The sequence below is a fragment of the Oreochromis aureus genome, linkage group 4 (assembly GCF_013358895.1).
Source record: "Oreochromis aureus strain Israel breed Guangdong linkage group 4, ZZ_aureus, whole genome shotgun sequence".
In the NCBI taxonomy this organism is placed as follows: Eukaryota; Metazoa; Chordata; class Actinopteri; order Cichliformes; family Cichlidae; genus Oreochromis; species Oreochromis aureus.
In genome coordinates, this window is record NC_052945.1 from 2,374,483 (window position 1) to 2,393,970 (window position 19,488).

The 19,488-nt window shown below is 43.4% G+C and overlaps 1 protein-coding gene across 1 annotated transcript; it reads right to left on the bottom strand.

The window, feature by feature from the left end:
* Positions 1–9,399: 9,399 nt before the first annotated feature.
* foxj1a (forkhead box J1a) lies at positions 9,400–15,487 on the bottom strand. Its single transcript, XM_031753056.2, has 3 exons — positions 15,273–15,487; positions 14,115–14,729; positions 9,400–12,647 (listed from the first exon to the last, which is right to left on the bottom strand). The coding sequence occupies exons 2-3, from the start codon at positions 14,667–14,669 to the stop codon at positions 11,823–11,825; spliced, it is 1,380 nt and encodes a 459-aa protein (XP_031608916.1). The 5' UTR covers positions 14,670–14,729; positions 15,273–15,487; the 3' UTR covers positions 9,400–11,822.
* Between the last annotated feature and the right edge of the window lie 4,001 nt (positions 15,488–19,488).

Consider the following 19,488-nt stretch of genomic DNA (forward strand, 5'->3'; position numbering starts at 1 on the left):
ACGTCTTCCCTCAGTATCAGTGTCCAACTCATCCGTGTGCGTTACCAACGCCATAAAACCAAACTACCTCCATGATTCCAGACGTCTGCTGTTCGTGCAGGAACCGGTGCACCTGTGAGCAGCTTAACACTTGCAGTTTTTGGACCATCATTGCATGAGATGACGACTTGCTGCAGGTGGAGGAAACAATGCTCATGGCTGGTGTGAAATGTCATGTAAGCCGAGAGTATGTTTGGTAACTGACTCGGGTATTTAGAGAGCATTGTCCTGTCACTGCAGTGAGTCACCAACCTTTATGTTACCTGGACAGCAGAACGCTGCGGAGCCCTAGAGGACAACAATGACGAGAAGTTAGATAAGAGTTAGATAAGAGAAACTCCAACCAGGCCAAGCCTCCATCCATCCATCCATCCATCCATCCATCCATCCATCCATCCATCCATCCATCCATCCATCCATCCATCCATCCATCCATCCAGCAGTCCACATCTCCACGGCCTCTGAGAATGCTGCACAACTTGGCATCCACCAGGCTTTTATAATAATCATATGTTTTTTTATCACTTTTCGAAACACATGGTTACAAAGTGCGAGACAGTTTGAATAAAACTGCACATTAAAAATAAACGTACAGTGACCACATGTCTGATATTGCGTTGGTCCCCCTGATCCATCGGGACATGGACGCCACCCTGAAGGTGTCTGAGGTATCTGCACCCAGATGTTAGAAACTGATCCTTTGGGTGTTTCCCAGGTAAGCGTGCACCTGGTCATCCACATGATGTCATCGGATCAGGGAACCTTCTTCCACTGCTCTGTGCTCCAGTTCTGATGCTCACATCAGCAGTGGGCGGGGGTCAGCTGATGGTGTGCAGCTCTGCAGCCCCATACACCACAAACTGTGATGCTCTGTATTCTCACACCTCTCTGCTAGAACCAGCACAAACATTGGAGCTACAGCAGCTCTTCCGTCTGGTCAGACCACACGGGCCAGCCTTCACTCGTCAGCGAGCCTTGGCCGTCACCGAGCCCGTCGTTGACCCCTGCAGACCAGGAACACCCCACGGGACCTGTAGTCTTGGAGTCGTCTAACATCACAGATTCTTATGCTTCATGAAACTCCATGAAATGAAGCCAACAGAGACAGATCTGCACTGGTGTGATCTAAAATATTTCAGCTCTGTTAAAAAATGTGCCTTGAAAACCATCAGCTGGTTTCCCCCTGACATCACCCACCATCAGGAGAAGCCGTTTGAGAATAGCTGGAGGTGATTTGTTCAACTTCACTGTTATAGAGATAAGTAAAAAGGAGAGAGAAGATGTAAGACTTCATGGTGGGTTCTCAAAATATGTTGCTGTTGCTTGATTTCAGCCCTCAGCAGGACCGCTGACTGTGTGACTTGTTACTGGGAGGACTTTAAAGAAGATTTCACAGCTAAAAGCTAAAAGCTAAGATCAAACTGTGTTTTGGTGATATAAATTAGCATAACGTGCATGTAAAGTACCTAATTGTAGGGTTTATAAACTAAATAAGAAACAAAAGATTAGTATTTCTCTCATACCAAAATCATAACAAAATCAAAGAGACTTTTTTATCTTTGGCACCTTTTTATCTGTAAAGCTACGACTGAATCGCTCCACTGCTCAGATGGACGGTCAGGCCGGCTCTACTGACCCCCCCGAGCTTCATGTTCAGTGAGTCAGGTGTAAGTTTAGAAAAGCTGATATTATTTTAAGTCGTCCTGAAAAAAATCTCTTTGAACATGTTCCACAAAACTCTGGTTTCAGCCTCGCTGGTATTTCATGGTATGAGTCGTTTCAGTTAAATTAAATATGAGCTCAGTGATGGATTAAAATCAACATTTGTGCTGGTGCCATATGGATGTGACGAGTTCAGGGTGTGGAGGTCAGGGCAAAGATTTGTAGATCATTGTATGCAGGATCTTCAGGAACACTGTGTGTGTGTGTGTGTGTGTGTGTGTGTGTGTGTGTGTGTGTGTGTGTGTGTGTGTGTGTGTGTGTGTGTGTGTGCTCTTTGTCAGGAAGACACAGTCTGAGGGGTAATCCGACATCCATCACAGCCTCAGTGAGCAACACACTCTCTGTGTAACAACAAGGAAACAAAGGGCAGGGAAACAGTGGGAGGGCCTCTTCATTCATGGTGCCGGGCTGGGAGACGTCCTTTTGTCACGGCTTCAGAGGGAAGAATGAGGCAGCAGAGGACCAACATGACACAGCTGTTTGTGGAGTGACCAGTAAAAAACTCTGTAGGGCTCAGAAGCTTCTAGAGGAAAAACACGGCGCTCCGACGAGCTCGGCACACGCTCCTGCTTTCTCCTGAGGCGACAGGATCGCTGTGTAGACCTCACAGGGTAACTTATCAGGCCCAAAATCAACGGCACCAGATTACAGATCATTCTGGGCGATTACATCATCAACGTTTTATTTGATTAGTTTTTTGAAATGCAAGAAGAAATTGTACTTTCTAACGTAAAATAATTAAGCACACTTTATCGCAGTATTTGTGTGTGTGTGTGTGTGTGTGTGTGTGTGTGTGTGTGTGTGTGTGTGTGTACATAGGAGATTTCAGCCCAGCTTCAAAGCTTCAGCATGACAGGAAAACCTCTGGGAATATCTGAGTATCATAACCACAACAAATATGGCTGATGTTAAAAGCATGTGCTCCGTATTCTCCCCGGCACTCATCCCTGATCGCTGGGCTCCACTTTCATGTCACCTGTAATTAAGCTGCTTCATATTAAACTCATTTATTTAAACTTTCTCAAACAAGACATTCACATGTTACATCAGCACAAGGATCAACATGAAAAATAAAATAAATACATAAAAATAAATAGTGTACAAATAAAAACTATACAAGAGTCATGTCTACTGTTTACAAATGGTTGCTATATACAGTAAATACACTCAGAGAATGTAAATATGTATAAAGTACAGTGGGAGCTATAAATGTCACCAAACCTGCCTCATAGCTGTTTATTTAGCTTACAGTGCATTTTATTAGGCATCAGAAATAAAAGCCCCAGAAAATGCTGACTGATGTGCTCTTTGGGTGTTTCAAACCTGATCAAAGGTGCTTGAAGGTGTTTTCACAGCATAGTCTGAGCAAACCCCTAAAAGCTGAGAGCCACTCTGTTTGGATTTTATGGTGTTGATTTTTCATGCGCTGCTGTGACAATAAGATAAGACGTGTCTTCACGTGTTTCAGCGCAACACAAAAGCAGGAAGACGGAGCAATAAACATCACATCAGGTGACGGAAAAGCTGCAGCAGTAAATTGCTTTCTATGTGTTTACTGAGCCACCGGCGCGCTTCCATCGTCCTGATGAGGAGATTGCATGTAAGTAAGTCACCTGCTGACTGTGTGTGTGTGTGTGTGTGTGTGTGTGGGGGGCAGAAGCATTGGTACCTCAGATTGTTGATTTCACGACGTGTATCTCGGGCAAACTTTCAAGGCTCATATCAGCATGTGGGGTGAGTCACTGTTCAAATCCAGTTAGAACACATGAAAAGTGTCCTTAATACCTACATTGAGTGATATCAGAGTCATCTTCTAGCCACGATTTATTCTGGATCAAAATCATTTTCACACCATTTTTTTAATCTGTAGTTTTGTTACAAGCTTTGTAGAGGTGGTGGAAAGATGCCATTTTCAGGAGCTGAGCTGAGCAGGTGAAAGGAGAATCACACAGTCTGTAGAAGTAAAACCAAAGAGGAAACCCAACACACACAAGGAAACATGAAGGAATCAACATGCACGAAACAGAGAGCTTATTAACTAAAGAGAACCTTGGATAATATATGTATATCAGGGAATTAGTGCAGGAAATGGAAGCAGGAAGTAAAAACACAAGAGACACAAAGAAAAGCAAAGAGTAAACTGAGCCGGGAAGATGAAGACACAAACACAGACGAGAGAGAGGGAAGCACCAGGAACACTAAAGCAGTAAAAATCAAACAGAAACTGGAACTCAAGAATGCAGAAACAGAGTGAGACTGTCATAACACCACTCCATCCATCCATCCATCCATCCATCCATCCATCCATCCATCCATCCATCCATCCATCAAACATCCATCCATCCATCCATCAAACATCCATCCATCCATCGATCAAACATCCATCCATCCATCCATCCATCAAACATCCATCCATCCATCCATCCATCCATCCATCCATCCATCCATCCATCCATCCATCAAACATCCATCCATCCAGCCATCAAACATCCATCAAACATCCATCCATGCATCCATCCATGCATCCATCCATCCATGCATCCATCCATGCATCCATGCATCCATGCATCGATCAAACATCCATGCATCCATCCATGCATCCATCCATGCATCCATCCATCCATGCATCCATCCATCCATCCATCCATGCATCCATCCATGCATCCATCCATCCATGCATCCATCCATGCATCCATGCATCCATGCATCGATCAAACATCCATGCATCCATCCATGCATCCATCCATCCATCCATGCATCCATCCATCCATGCATCCATCCATCCATGCATCCATCCATCCATGCATCCATCAAACATCCATCCATCAAACATCCATCCATCCATCCATCCATCAAACATCCATCCATCCAGCCATCAAACATCCATCAAACATCCATCCATGCATCCATCCATGCATCCATCCATCCATGCATCCATCCATGCATCCATGCATCGATCAAACATCCATGCATCCATCCATCCATGCATCCATCCATCCATCCATCCATGCATCCATCCATGCATCCATCCATCCATGCATCCATCCATGCATCCATGCATCCATGCATCGATCAAACATCCATGCATCCATCCATGCATCCATCCATCCATCCATGCATCCATCCATCCATGCATCCATCCATCCATGCATCCATCCATCCATGCATCCATCAAACATCCATCCATCAGACATCCATCCATCCATCCTAAACCCCTCAACATCAACCAATTCATAGAAATCATTGTATTTGTCCAAAAAAAATTTTAAATTACAAATGTCCACATATTTAATTTCTGTGTAACATCTGGAAAGTTTGATCTGCTGATATTTTTGTTTATGTGGTACAGACTGTAATATTTACTCAATCCAACATGAAAGTTGAATAAAAATAAAATTTTCTTTATTTTTGTGACAAAAATAATTAAAGTTGAAAAGAATTCTGTGTCTTATTTTTGCATTATTATGAAATATAATGATATACTGTTCAGACGTGTGGTCAAATATGCTACTTTGCAAAGTGCTGCTTTTTAAAAAATATTTTTACCAGCCTGAGGTCTTATGTGCCCCAAATTACAGATGCTGATTTACTTTAATATAAAGATGAGTAAAAAATTCAGGCTTTTATCTTTAATGGTTTTTGAGATATTCATGTTCAAACGTGAGTTTCAGTGTGCAGAACAATGGTCTGTAAGTGGGTCAACGGCGCATTTGTCAGAAACATATATCTAAAAAAGTATTTGGTATAGGAAGCATAAATCTCACAGCAATCACTATATTTGTTCAAACTTTGGACCATATAGTCTTCATGCAAATGGTGAAGCAGAGGTGAAGTGACTCTGATGAAGTCAGGTGGAGTCTTACCTTCACACTGTGAATATTTTCAAAGTTATGGGGAGAAAACATTTTTCACTTTTTAATTTGTGTAATTTTCTTTAGTGAGCCCTCATAAAGGGACCCATAGATCCTGATGCTACTCCGTGAACTCCTCCATGAACTTGTGGATGCTTCTTAAGGTGGAAATGATATTTAACAAAGAGAAAAGAGTGTGAACAAGCATGCCAAAACTCTCCTTTAAGCAGGATTTAAAGCAGGACTTTTCCTTGTAACGGCATGTTGTTAAATTGATATATTGGTACTTTTACATAAGTAAAGGATCTGAAGAATTCTTCCTGTGCCATTGCACTTTGGGGGTCTGTTCTCTGGAGCCTCACTTTGGTGAGGTAAGTGAACTTTCACAAAAACCCTGCTGCAATAAATCTGGGGCTCCATCCACACCATCCCTCCTCAGCCCTAATCAACCCGACAGCCTCCATAGCACCAGGAACAGACCGTCACCCATCCCCGCTCCCCCCAGTCCTACATGACAATGGTACCAGCAGTTACCCCGGAAACAGGCTTTTCATTAGCTGTGTGAAAAAAAGATGTATTCTCCACCGCTTCTTGTCTGTCCACCGTTTCACATCTTGCAGATAAGCTGCAGATCCGTCGATCGGCAGAGCAGCGGGCAGGAGCGGAGACATCCTGACTGCTCCCGAGAGCTGAGACTGACTAAACCTGAACTCAGAGCGCCCGGACAGTCACAGGCTGACCCGATGCTTCATCGTGAAATCTCACCTGACTGTCATCAAGGGTTACATGACTGTTATGTTTTACTGTTGTCTGTGCTGTATGTGAAACATCCTGCACACTGTAAACACAGCAGTGTCAGCAGTGCCAAAAACATGCCACGATGGCTTTTTAAAACGTCTTTATGGTCTCAGCTGCTGGTTTCAAGTCTGCTAGTTTAGGAAGGACGAGGAGGTCCGTGCTTTACCTCATGATCCACATCCTGAGGCTTCAGAAACCGTCAGGTCTGTGAACCTGCCAGTTATCATCCCTGTCAGCTGGGTCATAACTAAAAATGCCTTCGATCATATTTTACAATCATATAAAACAAGAAAATAAGGGAAAATTTTCACATACAGGGAATTAGATTCACTGATTAGAAAACCTCATTTTCTCTCAATAAACGTATGAGGTATTGGCAGGCACGCTGCTCTCTTCTGCTGAAGCCTGCTGTAACGGGCTGCATCGTCAGCCCGGCCACATCGGGTGTTGGCGTTTAGCACTTTCAGTTTGCAGCGTTTCTTGTTGGAAGAAGCGGCGAGGGTTAGCATTTCAGCAGGTGGCTCCTCTTACCTGCAGCCGTCAGCAGGGCCGGAGAATAATACCTGCATCAGGTTACTGCGGCATCTCATCTAACCAGCCTGCTGCATTATAATTATGAGCCCTGCGATCCAGCTGGAGAGCTCCGTCCAGCAGGTAATAGCTCTGCGGGGGGGCCTACACGGAGCTCAGGCTGACGGGGGGAGGGGGGACAGCAGCTCCCCTTTCCAGGAAAAAGGCTGCGGGGCTGGGCACGAAGATGCAGGATCCTGCTCTTCCACAGGAGTGTTGGGTGTCCATCATGCAGAGGTGTAGCGTTACAGCACTTTATCTTTTCCCTTCATCCCTCTGCCGTCATTACCTCATCAGTGACCACAGACAGACATGCTCGCTCACAGTGAGCCCGTCTGTTCACGACCCCGGGGGGGACGCAGGCTTCTTAAATTCTACGTATTTGCATTTGATTACTGCGGCTATTCATCTGATGCTCTGAACGCGAGCCACCTAGCTAATCTGCGGCAGGGTCAGAGAGCGATGGTGTGGTCTACAGCGGGGCAGACAGGCCGTGATATATGGGGCCGTGGGACACTTGTCCCCGTTAGACCCCACACCGCCCCAATGAGGGACCACAGATCCGAGCTTCATGGGGAACAAGAGTCTGACTGAGCACAGACAAAGCCCTGAAACAGAAACCCAGCCACCCCCTGCTACTATTACCCATCCACTGCCTGATCACACCGAGAGCCCCAAAAGAGACGAGCAGGAAAAGAGCAGCGTAAATCTCACGCCCAGGCGCACTAAAGCAGAGGGGGGTGAGGGCCGAAACAGACAGCGAGCAGGAGAAAACAAGACATACCACGTAGCCATGAAACAGCCCCGGAGGCATGCTCACAATGACAACGTGCTGATGATTAGCAGCTCAGCACGGCGACTCTTTCAGATTACCCTGTTTGCTCATCTTGATGGCCATTTCATTCAGGTCATAAGCCAATAAATCTGGTAAAACTGCACCATAAATTAAAATACATCTTAATGAAAAGTCTAAAATTATAGTATTTCATCCTTTCAACATGAAGTCCAGAGAAAAAACAGACAGCAATGCAGATAAAAGCTGCTGATTGATTTCAAATATAACAGAGGACCAAAGTCATTCAAGGTTATCCTCGGGGTGAATCGGACCCATGTAAACATAAATGCTAGATTTAAAAAATCAATTTAAACCAACTAAAATAATTTTAGTGATCTTGGAAACTACAGTAAAATAAAATTACAACAGAAAGATCTGTGGATTTGGTATTTTTAACTTGTTGACTGTCTGATGAGGGCTTACAAGACTCTGAGTCTGCTGCTTTTAAAATGTTCTGTTTATGCTGTGATATCTAGACTGAATAAAAAACATACTAAAACTGTCAATGTAACAAAACATTTTCAAATAATAAAAGCTAACCTGAAATAAAAGTAAATTAAAAACTAATGAGAAGCCGAATCCTTCAGCGATCCATAAAGTATGTAGAAAATAATACTCTTGGAAAATATCGAATGTGCAGAGTTTCATGGAAAATGGCACGAAGCTTTGCATGAATCTTCATCACATCTTTCCAACAGCTGAGGATGGGGTTCATCCTCAGGGAACAAACCACTACTCTTTACAGACTGATCTGTTCAGTCGATATGACACAGCATAAGTGAAAATCTATCAGAAAATCACTCAAATGTATCCTGTAGAAACCAAGAATATCCAGATAAAACATCATGGCCGTCCCGTTCCCATTTGAGTAACTCGAACGTCACAGTCATAGACGAAAAAAAAAGGCTCTTTTATGAGTATCTGTAAAAACTATCATTGCAATCCATCCAGAAAGACTGTTTTAAGAGAAAAACTTCCTGTTTCATGACCACCAGCCATAGGATTCACCCTCGGGGGACTTTGAATGATTTGTGTACCAATCCACCAAGCAGGACTTGAGGTCTGGTTGTGGTCATGCCATCACCAAAATTATTTGAGTTAAAACTCGATTGTCACAGCAGTCCAGACGGTTAGTATGCAGGAAGTCACCCTCTCAGGACCATGAATGCCTTTCCAGACTTTACACCTCTGCATTATTTAGAGATAAGAAACAGAATAACTGTGCTGCAGATTTGCTGTTACAATCGAGATCATTAAGATTCACCCTCTGGGGACCACGAATATCTGAGTATGCCAGAGAAATCCCCACCAGAGCCGTGGAGCTGTTCTTCTTAGACGATAACCTCATGGTTGGACCAGAGTGTGTTAAAGTTACAGAAGTCACTTTGATTGTCCTCTGGGAACCACAAATGCCTTTGAAACATTTCAGCCATTACAGTAAGTTTACATGATATTGGATGAGTGAGAGGCTTAGAGGTTTTTGTTAGAAGAGTTTATTCTCTGAGGACCGTGAACTGCATTTTTTGGCAGTCAAACTGAAAGAGCCTTCATGACTAAAAATGAGGAAATGTGTCAAGTAGACAGGTGAGATGCAGTAAAACATTTTTTATTGTCAAAGAAAAGTGGAAAATAAAATAAAAACAAAAAGGTAGAAGAATACATGAGCGTTTAAACATCAGCATAGAACCAATCATGAGGTAAGATCCCATTATTGTGGTTTAAAGTGTTATTTGATTGAGACGAACTAATACACAACCATAGCTGGTTTTACTGAGAGTCCCTCGAGTGTATTCACACCTCAGAATACACAAAACAGTGAGCCTGGTATCTCTGAAGTAAACTGCATGAATGGACTCCAACAAATGACTGTAACAAATAACAAATATCACTGTACAATGATTGCACTTTCACACATGTTAAGAGAACAGTTACTGCATCTCAGCAGTTAAAGACTGTCCCCGTCCTTATGCAGCGAGATTTGGTTTAGTCTGAATCCAGCGAGCTCTTTTGTTCACATCCAGCAGCTCCCCGACTTTATCGCACACCAACACAAAAACATTTCCTCATTGCAGTAAAACGCGCACGGCCGCCCCGTCGAGTCCCAAGTGTTGTTCTTGGCACATAGAAGGTCAGGTATTCATTTACAAGCCACCGTGGTCTCTTTAAAGTGTGCATTTTAAGCTCCTGATAGTTCTTTGTTGAAGAATTTTGCCTCAAGCTGCTTTGTGTTTATTTTAACTTTTACACCGCAAAGCTGTGACGCGTCCTCTGCTGCGTTTCTTTATATCTATCGGCTACGAAGTCACAGGAAAGAAGAAAGAAAGCCGTTACTTGTACAAGCCATATACGTCAGTCTGATTTTCTGGAAAAAGTTAAGCTAACGTGAATAATTTGTTAAAGTTGTGCTAGTTCATTCTGAAAATAAAGGGTTAGTACCAAAACATCCCACGCCAAAAAAAGAAAAGAAAACTAAATGAGTAAATCACATCTACACAGAACATAATTTGGCAAAAATCTCATCATCAATCTATCGTAGCGTTACTCCTGATTCCACTTTAACAATTTTTTAAAAAGTCTTAGTTGATCAACTGTTCACTGAAAATGTCTTTCAGGCAACATGATCTCCTTTTCCACAATAAAACACACTTTCATGACGTAAACAGAGACCATGTTGTGTCGTCTGTAAGGCCTGGTCACACCAGAGATCAATTTATTCCATTAAAATTGTACCGATTGGTGGATTTGTGCTGTTAGCTGTTTATTTCTGAAAGAAAATGTGGACCTCTCTGATCAGATTGAGTGGCTTTGGTTGCCGGTGGATTGCATTAAATAAAAGTTCTGCCTTTTTGCCAAAACCAACTCAATGAAAAGCCACACGGTCTCTGATTCCAGTTAGCGTTGCACTTCTCACAATTTCATTACCGCTTGGTGAGTAGTGGGCGTGTTTTTGCAGACAAGTTCCATGCAAACTACTCGTGAGAGGAGCAACCTGCTAGCAACCAAAGCAAGCACAAGAAGGTTGTGGTGTAGCATTGTGTTCCTATTCTAAGTAATTTCACAATATCGACTGCCAGAAACCACATGCAGCCAAATCCACACTTTTCCGTAGTAACCACCGGTTGCTAGGAGATCACTGAATGACCTATAGGACCCTGTGATTGAAGCCTTAGCGCAGTTGCTAGCATAGGGAGCTACTCTCTGTCCTCATTAATGAAGCAGTTTATTTAAAAAAAACTGAAGAAGAAATGCCAGTTTGTGGTAAACTGAGTATAAAACAGAATGAACTGGCAATGTTTTTGTGTAGTTTTATTGAGAGAGTTTATTTTGGGGGTTCTCATCTTCCTGTTACGATTGAGTGGACTAGTGACTAGCTAACTTATTAGCATTATCTGTAGGAGCTCTATGTAAGAACATAAATGTCTGAATCAGTTTGAATGGACATTAAACTAGAAATAAAGTCTACTTTAGACTTTAGATCTTTTAGATTTTTAAACTACACCCTCTCTAACAGCTCAATGATTGCCCAACTTCTGGAAGCTTACTGAAGGGCAGCAATCAGTGCTTGCAAGGGGTAATGACCGCTGGAAATGTAGTTTAAACAAATGTTTACCTCATTATGTGAAACTTGTTTAGCAGGAACACCGTCCACTGCCTGGCCCGTGTTCTCACAAACACACGAAGGGAAACATGACGCTAAAATTACCGCGCTACCTTCTGGTGTGTCCAGGCTTTCACTCTGAAAACTTTCATTTCACAAAAAAAGAAAAAACATTCAGTGTGGTTTCTCTGTGGAATATGAACTGCTGCTGTACGTTGTGGCATCATTGTTCAGTAGGCATTGAGTGTTTATTTCCAGCATTGAACCTGCGTAAAAATGTTTCTCTAAAAATACTTTAAACATCTTGAAAAGGACGGTTAAGCTTGCATGAGGGTAAAAAAAGAGTCTTTTATTTCCAAGTTGTGTTGAGAAGGGTTCTTAGTTTGTAAGACGACCTGGAAATTATTCCTCAAAGGAGAGTGTCGATCCTGCTGCTGGGGTCCCCACCTAATGAGTCCTCGAGCCCAAACAGCTGGTCTAGGTTGACGGTGGAGCTACAGAGGAAATCACTGCGGCCATGATCCTCCTCCTCCTCCGGCCAGGGGTTCTCCAGGAAGGCTGTGGCAAGGAAGGTCTCCTCATCAAAGTCAGACATGTTGTTACTCCTCTCTGCCTCTGCTGAGCCTGCAGGGGCTTCAACGGGGGAAATGTGGGTTCCCCGCACTGTTAGGTCCTCCTCTTTCATGATGGGGCTCAGAGGCTCACCACCTTCCAAACTGAGCTCCCCGCTGAGGGCCGAATCCAGAAGGGCGTCCCAGTCAAAGTCCCCCTTCAGAGGTCCAATCTCCTTCTGTTCATCCATGGAGAGCAGAGGGGAGCTGGACCGACGGGGGGCTTTGGCGGCACCATTTCTGGAGCCCTGCTTCCTCTTAAGCCCACACCTTCCCCTGACCACCGGCCAGGACCCCAGCATGGTCCCCTCAGCCAGATGGGGGTCCCAATTCTGATCAGCGCCCGTTGCCTCTTCGAACTCCCGAAGAAGCCTTTGGGACTCTGGGTTGACGCAAAGCCCGATTTGCCCTCTGGGCTGAGGCTGCACGTTCACCCTGAGTCTGTTCTGCAGGGCCGGGTTGATCTGGACGGGTGGCATTCGTCTCTTCTTGTAGGCACCACTCAGGAGGCGCTCAGCGTACTGCGGGTCAATCTTCCAGAAACCCCCCTTCCCGGGCTCGTCCTTCTGCCGCGGCACCTTGATGAAGCACTTGTTGAGCGAGAGGTTGTGTCGGATCGAGTTCTGGAAAGAGGAATGTATATTTTAAATAACAGCTCACACACTGTCTTCATTAAGCTTAGATCATCAGATTGATGTTGCTCAGCACATTTGAAGCTGCAGCCTGGCTTAACAGTTAATTTAGCTTAGCATAATGGCAGGAACATGTTTACAAAAACTGTTTTGGTCTGTGTAGATAATTTTCCCCCTCATAACTGTAGAAGGGAGAATGTTTGGATAACTCACATGACTTTGCATTATGAGGGGCGTGGCCTCTGTGACTGACAGGTGTATGATGACATAGGCGGCTGTAGCTGCTAGCTGTCTGCTAGGCTAACTAGAGACCCTGAACTAAATCTCTGGACCGTGTTTGTGCTGTTAGAGCCTTTTGGAGCATTTTTATTTATCTAACCAATAATATGGATGCTGTGAAGTTACTGCACTAACAGACCAACAAGTCTGAGCTCCAGTTTTAGTGAATAAAATTCTAGGACTTTAATTGGATGTTACTAAAAAGGCAAAAAGAATTCCAAAATGTTCACGCTAAGACTTTTAAATAGCAGAGAAATCTCCTTTAAAGTAATACAAGAACATGTGTGCTATATCTGAAGTCCTTTTTTGCCTTAAGCCAGGAAATCAGGGTCCCAAGGATCTCAGGTTGGAGCTGATCCCAGTATGCTGCTTTTAGCACACCTGCTAAACCTGTGAGCTAACCTGCCCCCTCATGTTTCCTTTTATGATCCTTTAAAATTAATCTTAATTTAAAATTATTTTATTTTCAGGCATCTGTCCATTTTTAGCTTGGGTAACAATATTTCAAGGGAACTAAATCTTTATTTTAACACACATGAGTTGCTATAAAGTTGTTGTTATGAAGCTCTTTAGGTTCAGATACCTTTATGTGTCTTTTCAGCAACAGACTTTAGCTTTTTGTGGTGCAGGAAGTACAGCTAGCAGCGCATTGTAGTCAGTTATAATGTGCTGTGTATCCTTGCATTCAACCATCCAGCCCCTCTCCACTCAGGTCTAAACAGAGTGCTGACCCTGTGACCTTTGTTAAATATTATCTGCCCCATGTACTGCCTTACAATAACAAAATGCTCTGAAATGTCTGAGGCTGAAACTCTGGGAGTGCAGCGAACGGTTTCATCAATCATTGATCCAACAGAATTAAAGTTTTCAGAAAAACTGCTGCTGCCTTCATGAGAAGGAATCTGCTGTGGTTACTCCTACTGAGCTGATTTCAGGAATTATGCTGCTTAAAAAAGGAAAACAAAAAGTGCAATCCTGTTAAAGTTTGAGCGTTTTAGGCCTCAGTTATTAATCACACACAAAGCCAAGTGGCAGCAGGCCCAGACCTGTGTTCTCAAACAGAAACACATCCAGCTGTGATGTGACCTGAGAGAAACTCATTTTCACACAATGAGCGTGGCAGGTGGCACATCCTGTCTCAGGTGGACTGCCTGTGTGTGTGTGTGTGGGGTCCGTTACCTGCCAGGTGGGGTCAGCATGGCGGTAGTAGCAGAAGTTGTCAGTGATCCACTTGTAGATGCAGGACAGCGTGATCTTGCTCTTCTTGCTGGCCTGCATGGCCATGCAGATGAGGGTGGCGTAGGAATACGGCGGCTTGATATGCGCGTTGGTTTTGTAGTCCACGTCGTCCGGACAGTGTCCGTGTGCCACGATGCCAGGCAGTGGCTGCATCCTGCTGTAGGCCGCCGCCGTGGGCTTCCCCGGGGTCAGCGGCATCCCGATGGAGGCCGGGTCCCCGGCCAGGGGGGAGGCTGGCGCCTCAGACCCCAGCTGCTGGTGGCCGAACAGGTGGTGCGCGTGGTGCGCGTGGTGCGGCACATTGGTGCCGAGGATGGAGAACTCTTGCAGCCACTGCAGGCTGGTCAGACTGTCGTCCAGGCTGACGGAGCAGCTGCTGCTGTCGGTGCCGCTGACTCCGTCCCGCTCCTCAGCCTGAGCCGCCGCCGTTACCACCTCCTCCTCCAGCCCCACGGAGCCTTCAGGCCACGGTTCGGCACAGCTCAGGGACAGCATGGCTCTCTCCTCTGTGTCAGCTCCTTCTCCTCCTCCTCCCTCTGTTACCTCCTGACAGGACTGTAAATACACACCCGACACTTCAGCGAAGGCCAGAACAATGACCCAAAGGGACACGCATTCAATCCACATCCACACATTCATGCCTGACACCCACAAAGCAGCAGCTCAGCGTTATGTCACTCTGACACCACAACATCTTTCTTCAGGATGTGGACAAACTTTTTCTCTCTCTCACACACACACACACACACACACACACACACAGAAACACAGAAACATGCACACACACACTCATACACGCGCACACAGTTACACACACCAACACGCGCACAAACACACGCGCACACTCGCGCACGCACGGGTCTCAGTTATCGCGTCCTGTTTGAATAAAGTTTGGATTTTTTTCCGCTTTCTGGACTTTCAAGTTTTTATAACTTTTTACGCGCAGTAAAATCTGCAGATTTGCGCTTCTAGTACTCAGAACGATCAAACTCTTGAAGGACTTTTGAACGGTTCTTGCGTATTTTCTACATTTCTGTATTGATTTGCTTGCTGAGAGAAAGAGGATAAATGACCTTCGGAATAAAGATCCAGACTCACCTTTGAGCTGCGCCCGCTGAATCCAGACTGATGGAGGCCGAGTGTGAGTCTGCGCACCTGCTGCTCCACACGGAGACCTGGGGAGGAGTCCTGCTTCTCCTGCTCGGCGGAGGTTTGTGGCGGCTGTCAGCGCGCTGCGGGCTCCAGTTTAATACCTGCTGCAGGAGGTTTGACCGGCAACCATAGCAACGCTACACCCCCTGTAAACAGCTCCGCGCGTCTTCATTGGCCTCCCCGTTTCTATGGCGCTTCATTTTTAATCACGCTCAAGTCAACTGTGGCCGCGGGTTCTCAACCTGAGGCCCGGGGCAGCTCCGGGGCACCTGTTGGGACTCTTACTGCAGGATTATTGCAGTTTTATTAAAAGCGAACACCGCGTGACTTTTTCTTTCTTTAAAAAACGAATGAATGCAAAAACATAATAAATCAGGATGGAAGCTCAGGTCCTGCTGCTCCAAGGCCACGATGCACCATCCACCCATTCATCCACCCACATATCCATCATTTCTATCATATTTAACACCGCATTTATTACTCCTCTGCATTCAGGACAGATTAAGTCTCCATATTATTAAATCTTCCAAAAAGCTTCCAAAAAGTAAAACCAGATTTTCTGTTGTCCTGCTGCTCTGAGCAGTCTGAGCATGTGGAGCTTCATAAAGGATAAACTATTTGACTAATTTTAATTTCTTTGAGATGAAGATTTTACATTCAAAACATGAAAATAAAGTCTTTTAAAGCTATACAGAAGACCCGATTATTGAAAATAAAAATGTTTCCTCTGTAAATGTTTGAACTGCTCGACTGAGTTTTTATAGATAAAATGAGAAGAAGCAAACAAAACAACAGATTCAAACTTTTTTGTTTTTGTCTTTTCAGGAAGCTGATGAAACTTTTTACACTCAAACAACAGATTTAAATCAAGAAAAATATTTTTTCTCGTCATGTGCTGGAACCTCTTTCATAAATTATTTCCCCAATAAATCTCTAAATTTGTCAAAATAAATAAACAACAATAAAAAAAAATCTAAAAACCTCAAAGTAAAATTTGTGTGTTAATCAATCAGGGAAAACTTTATTTATATACACTTTTTATACAATAAAGCTGTAACTCATAGTGCGCGCGCACACACACACACACACACACACACACACTACACTCATGTAGTATCACAGCAGGACTGTCTATGGAAACACTGAGATACAAAATAATAACTAACAGTGAAACATAAAGGGAACTAAGGTGACAGAATAAAGACATTAAATGATGAAAGCGGAGTTTTAACATTTAAACAAATAATACAATGAAAATATGAATTAATGAAAAGTGAAATAAATTTTTTATTTTTTTTTAAATTAAAAAGGATCTGAACAGTCTGAGCAGCCCTCAGGTCATCAGGTGGACGCTTCCATAAACACGGAGCTTAGGAACTGCATATTACATCTATAATAACACTATAATAAATCCTTCATTTCATTTGAGACGCGACCAAAAGGAGAAAATGTTAAAAAGTGTTTGTTTGGTTTTGACGGGGGAACATTTGATCATCTTTAATAACAGAAACAGTTTGTGGAGAAAAAGGACTCGCTGTTCAAAGAGCCCACCTCCCTCCACCTGAAACACTTCCACAGGATACACCTGTGCGTCCTCACTGATAGCTCCTCCTGCAGACTCCTCCCTCCTCTGTCCTCCTCAGCACGGCTGTCTCCAGGTCACAGAGGAGGAGAAGCCTCCCCAGGTCTCTGGTGGAGGAACCAAAGGAGGGGTTATAAAATGGGAACAGGGTCAGTCTTCATATTTAGGGTGAGTGATTTTTCTGTGATTATGATTCGTGTTTCTGTTTTTGTCCTCACCAGCTCGTCTCTTTGGATTTCCTTGTCCTTTTGTTTTTGTTGCGCTCTGAACTTTGTGTTTCTTGGTTTGTTTTTCACGGTTGATAACGGTTTTTTTTGTTGCTTGCATCACCTCTGTCTGCATGGCCACATGTTACATGGAGTCTCTCCCTCGTATAACGACTCCTCACCCCTGGGTCTGACCTCAGAAGCCTGGACTGAGAATCAGGCATCAGCCACAGGAGACGTTTTACTGCAAAACGAGGTTTTTGTCTGATTCTGAGAGTATTCGAGTACTTTAATACGGTTACTTCTCGTGCCTGAGTGGGCTTGCTCGTTTGTCTGCACAGTAAATTTAACATACGAGACAAACCGAAAGCTGGACTGAGCGTCTGGACTGATGCAGGCGGAGGCATGTGTGAAGGAATGTACTTTTGTCCATAAGGCAGACAAGGAGAGAAAGGCGAGACAAAGAGCTCGGTGCCCCTCAATGTTCTGTTAGTGTGGCTCAGTGGTTTCCTGAGGCCCCTCACAAAACTGTAAAGCTATAAAAAGGCTTCCTCATCTCCTCAAAGCTGGCCTCGACCGATCTGCAGAGGCTGCTGACAGCTGCAGGCTGAGTGGGAGAAACACAGCTTCACCTGCTCAGAAACCTCCTCAGGGGTGACGGGAGGAAGTGGGAGCTTCAAAATAAAAGCTGAATTGTGGATCAAACTGTTTGGTCTCTAGAGATAAATGATGTTTTCATTCAGCACACAAATATTTAGACTAATGCATGAGTAAAATGAACATCAGGGAGTGAATTGATTAACTTTAAACCTTAATATAATTAAATGGATGAGTTTTAATAAAATTCAGTTGTTATTTGGCGCGAAAGTCAAAAATGAGCAATGCTCACATTTTACTTTGATTTTATGCCTGTAGTCCTGTCTCTGTCCTAACTCTGCTTTGTTAGCCTTTTTTACCTGTCTCATGCAGAGGTCAGAGGTCAAAGAGGGAGCAGTGAAGCAGAGTAACTTTAAAGAACAGAGGAGCAGGGAGAGGCGATCTGGACTCAGACAGAAATCTGTCATTAAACTTCACAGCCTGGTTGATGGGCCCTTGCACAGGCACTGCGGATGGATTACTGCCATAAACACATAAACATGTTTTCATCTGAAGAAAAAAAAGCAGAAAAAACGCAATAAAGACTAAATCATGACTGTAGGGACACTGAAATGGAAACAAGAAGGTGAAAAACTGAGGCTGCAGAGACTGGAAACATCGTCCACAGTGACAAAGACTGTGAAACAAAGAGGAGACAGAAAACACACAAAGACGTAAAACAGCTGCAAAGAAAAGACCAGATAAATACAACACGAGGCACAATGTGCACAAATACATGCAAAAACACAAAAAAACACACCAAGTGTTATTCTGATTTTTATTTTCATGTGTTCCAAAAGAAAATGACAGACGGCAGAATTACTAACACATACTCAGTATATTAACTGAAATTTGTTCAGATCTATTTATTACAACTCTGCTCCAAAGTTTGTGATCTTTGAATGCATTTTTAATCACTTTGAGGTTTGAACTGCTGGTTTAGTAAAAATAAAATGTAATCATCATTTTGGACTGGAACAGTCAGGCAGCAGGAAGAAAATCTAAAAAATGAAAGGTCAAATAAATCCGAGCCCTTTGAACACAAATGAAAATCTATTTAAAATTTTATTAACGATAAAAACTCCAAATCAATCAATCGATCATTTCACTCAGTTTAATTTCTGAAATCTGGTATATATGTTTGTCCGTTTGTTTTTATTTGTAGTGTTTTGTTTAAATGCGCTCTGGTGTAATGTCTATGATTGGACAGATGAGGGCGCCATATACACGTGAGACGTGAAAGAGAAAAAAAATTGAACAGATTTAGATGCTTTTATATTTGCGCCGTCATTAAAAAGTTATTCCTGCTACATTAATGTCACATCCATATTTTTTCTCCACTGATTTCTTCCGGAGCTGAGCAGGATTCAGTGATTTCCGCTTGGAAACAGTGGAAAATCAGATCCATGAACACATCTTCACCTCCACTGTTACACACTATTAATTTATACACTTTATTTATTTAATAATATTTTTAACACTTGTTTGTTTGTTTTTCTAGTACCGTGTTATTACCTTTATTTATTCACTTATATTGTGATTTTTCTATAGAGAAGGTCTCATGATTCGTCTTTTATTTGTGATGTTATTACTATTATTGTATTTCCTAATGTATTTTCCTTTGTGCTTGTTATGCTTTTGTGCAGTGCTGATGGTTTGTTTCTCTCTTGCAGTCTTTTTTGCACTTCCTGTTCTCTGTTGCCATCACAGGAACACGTTTGTGGATCTGTCAGACGTC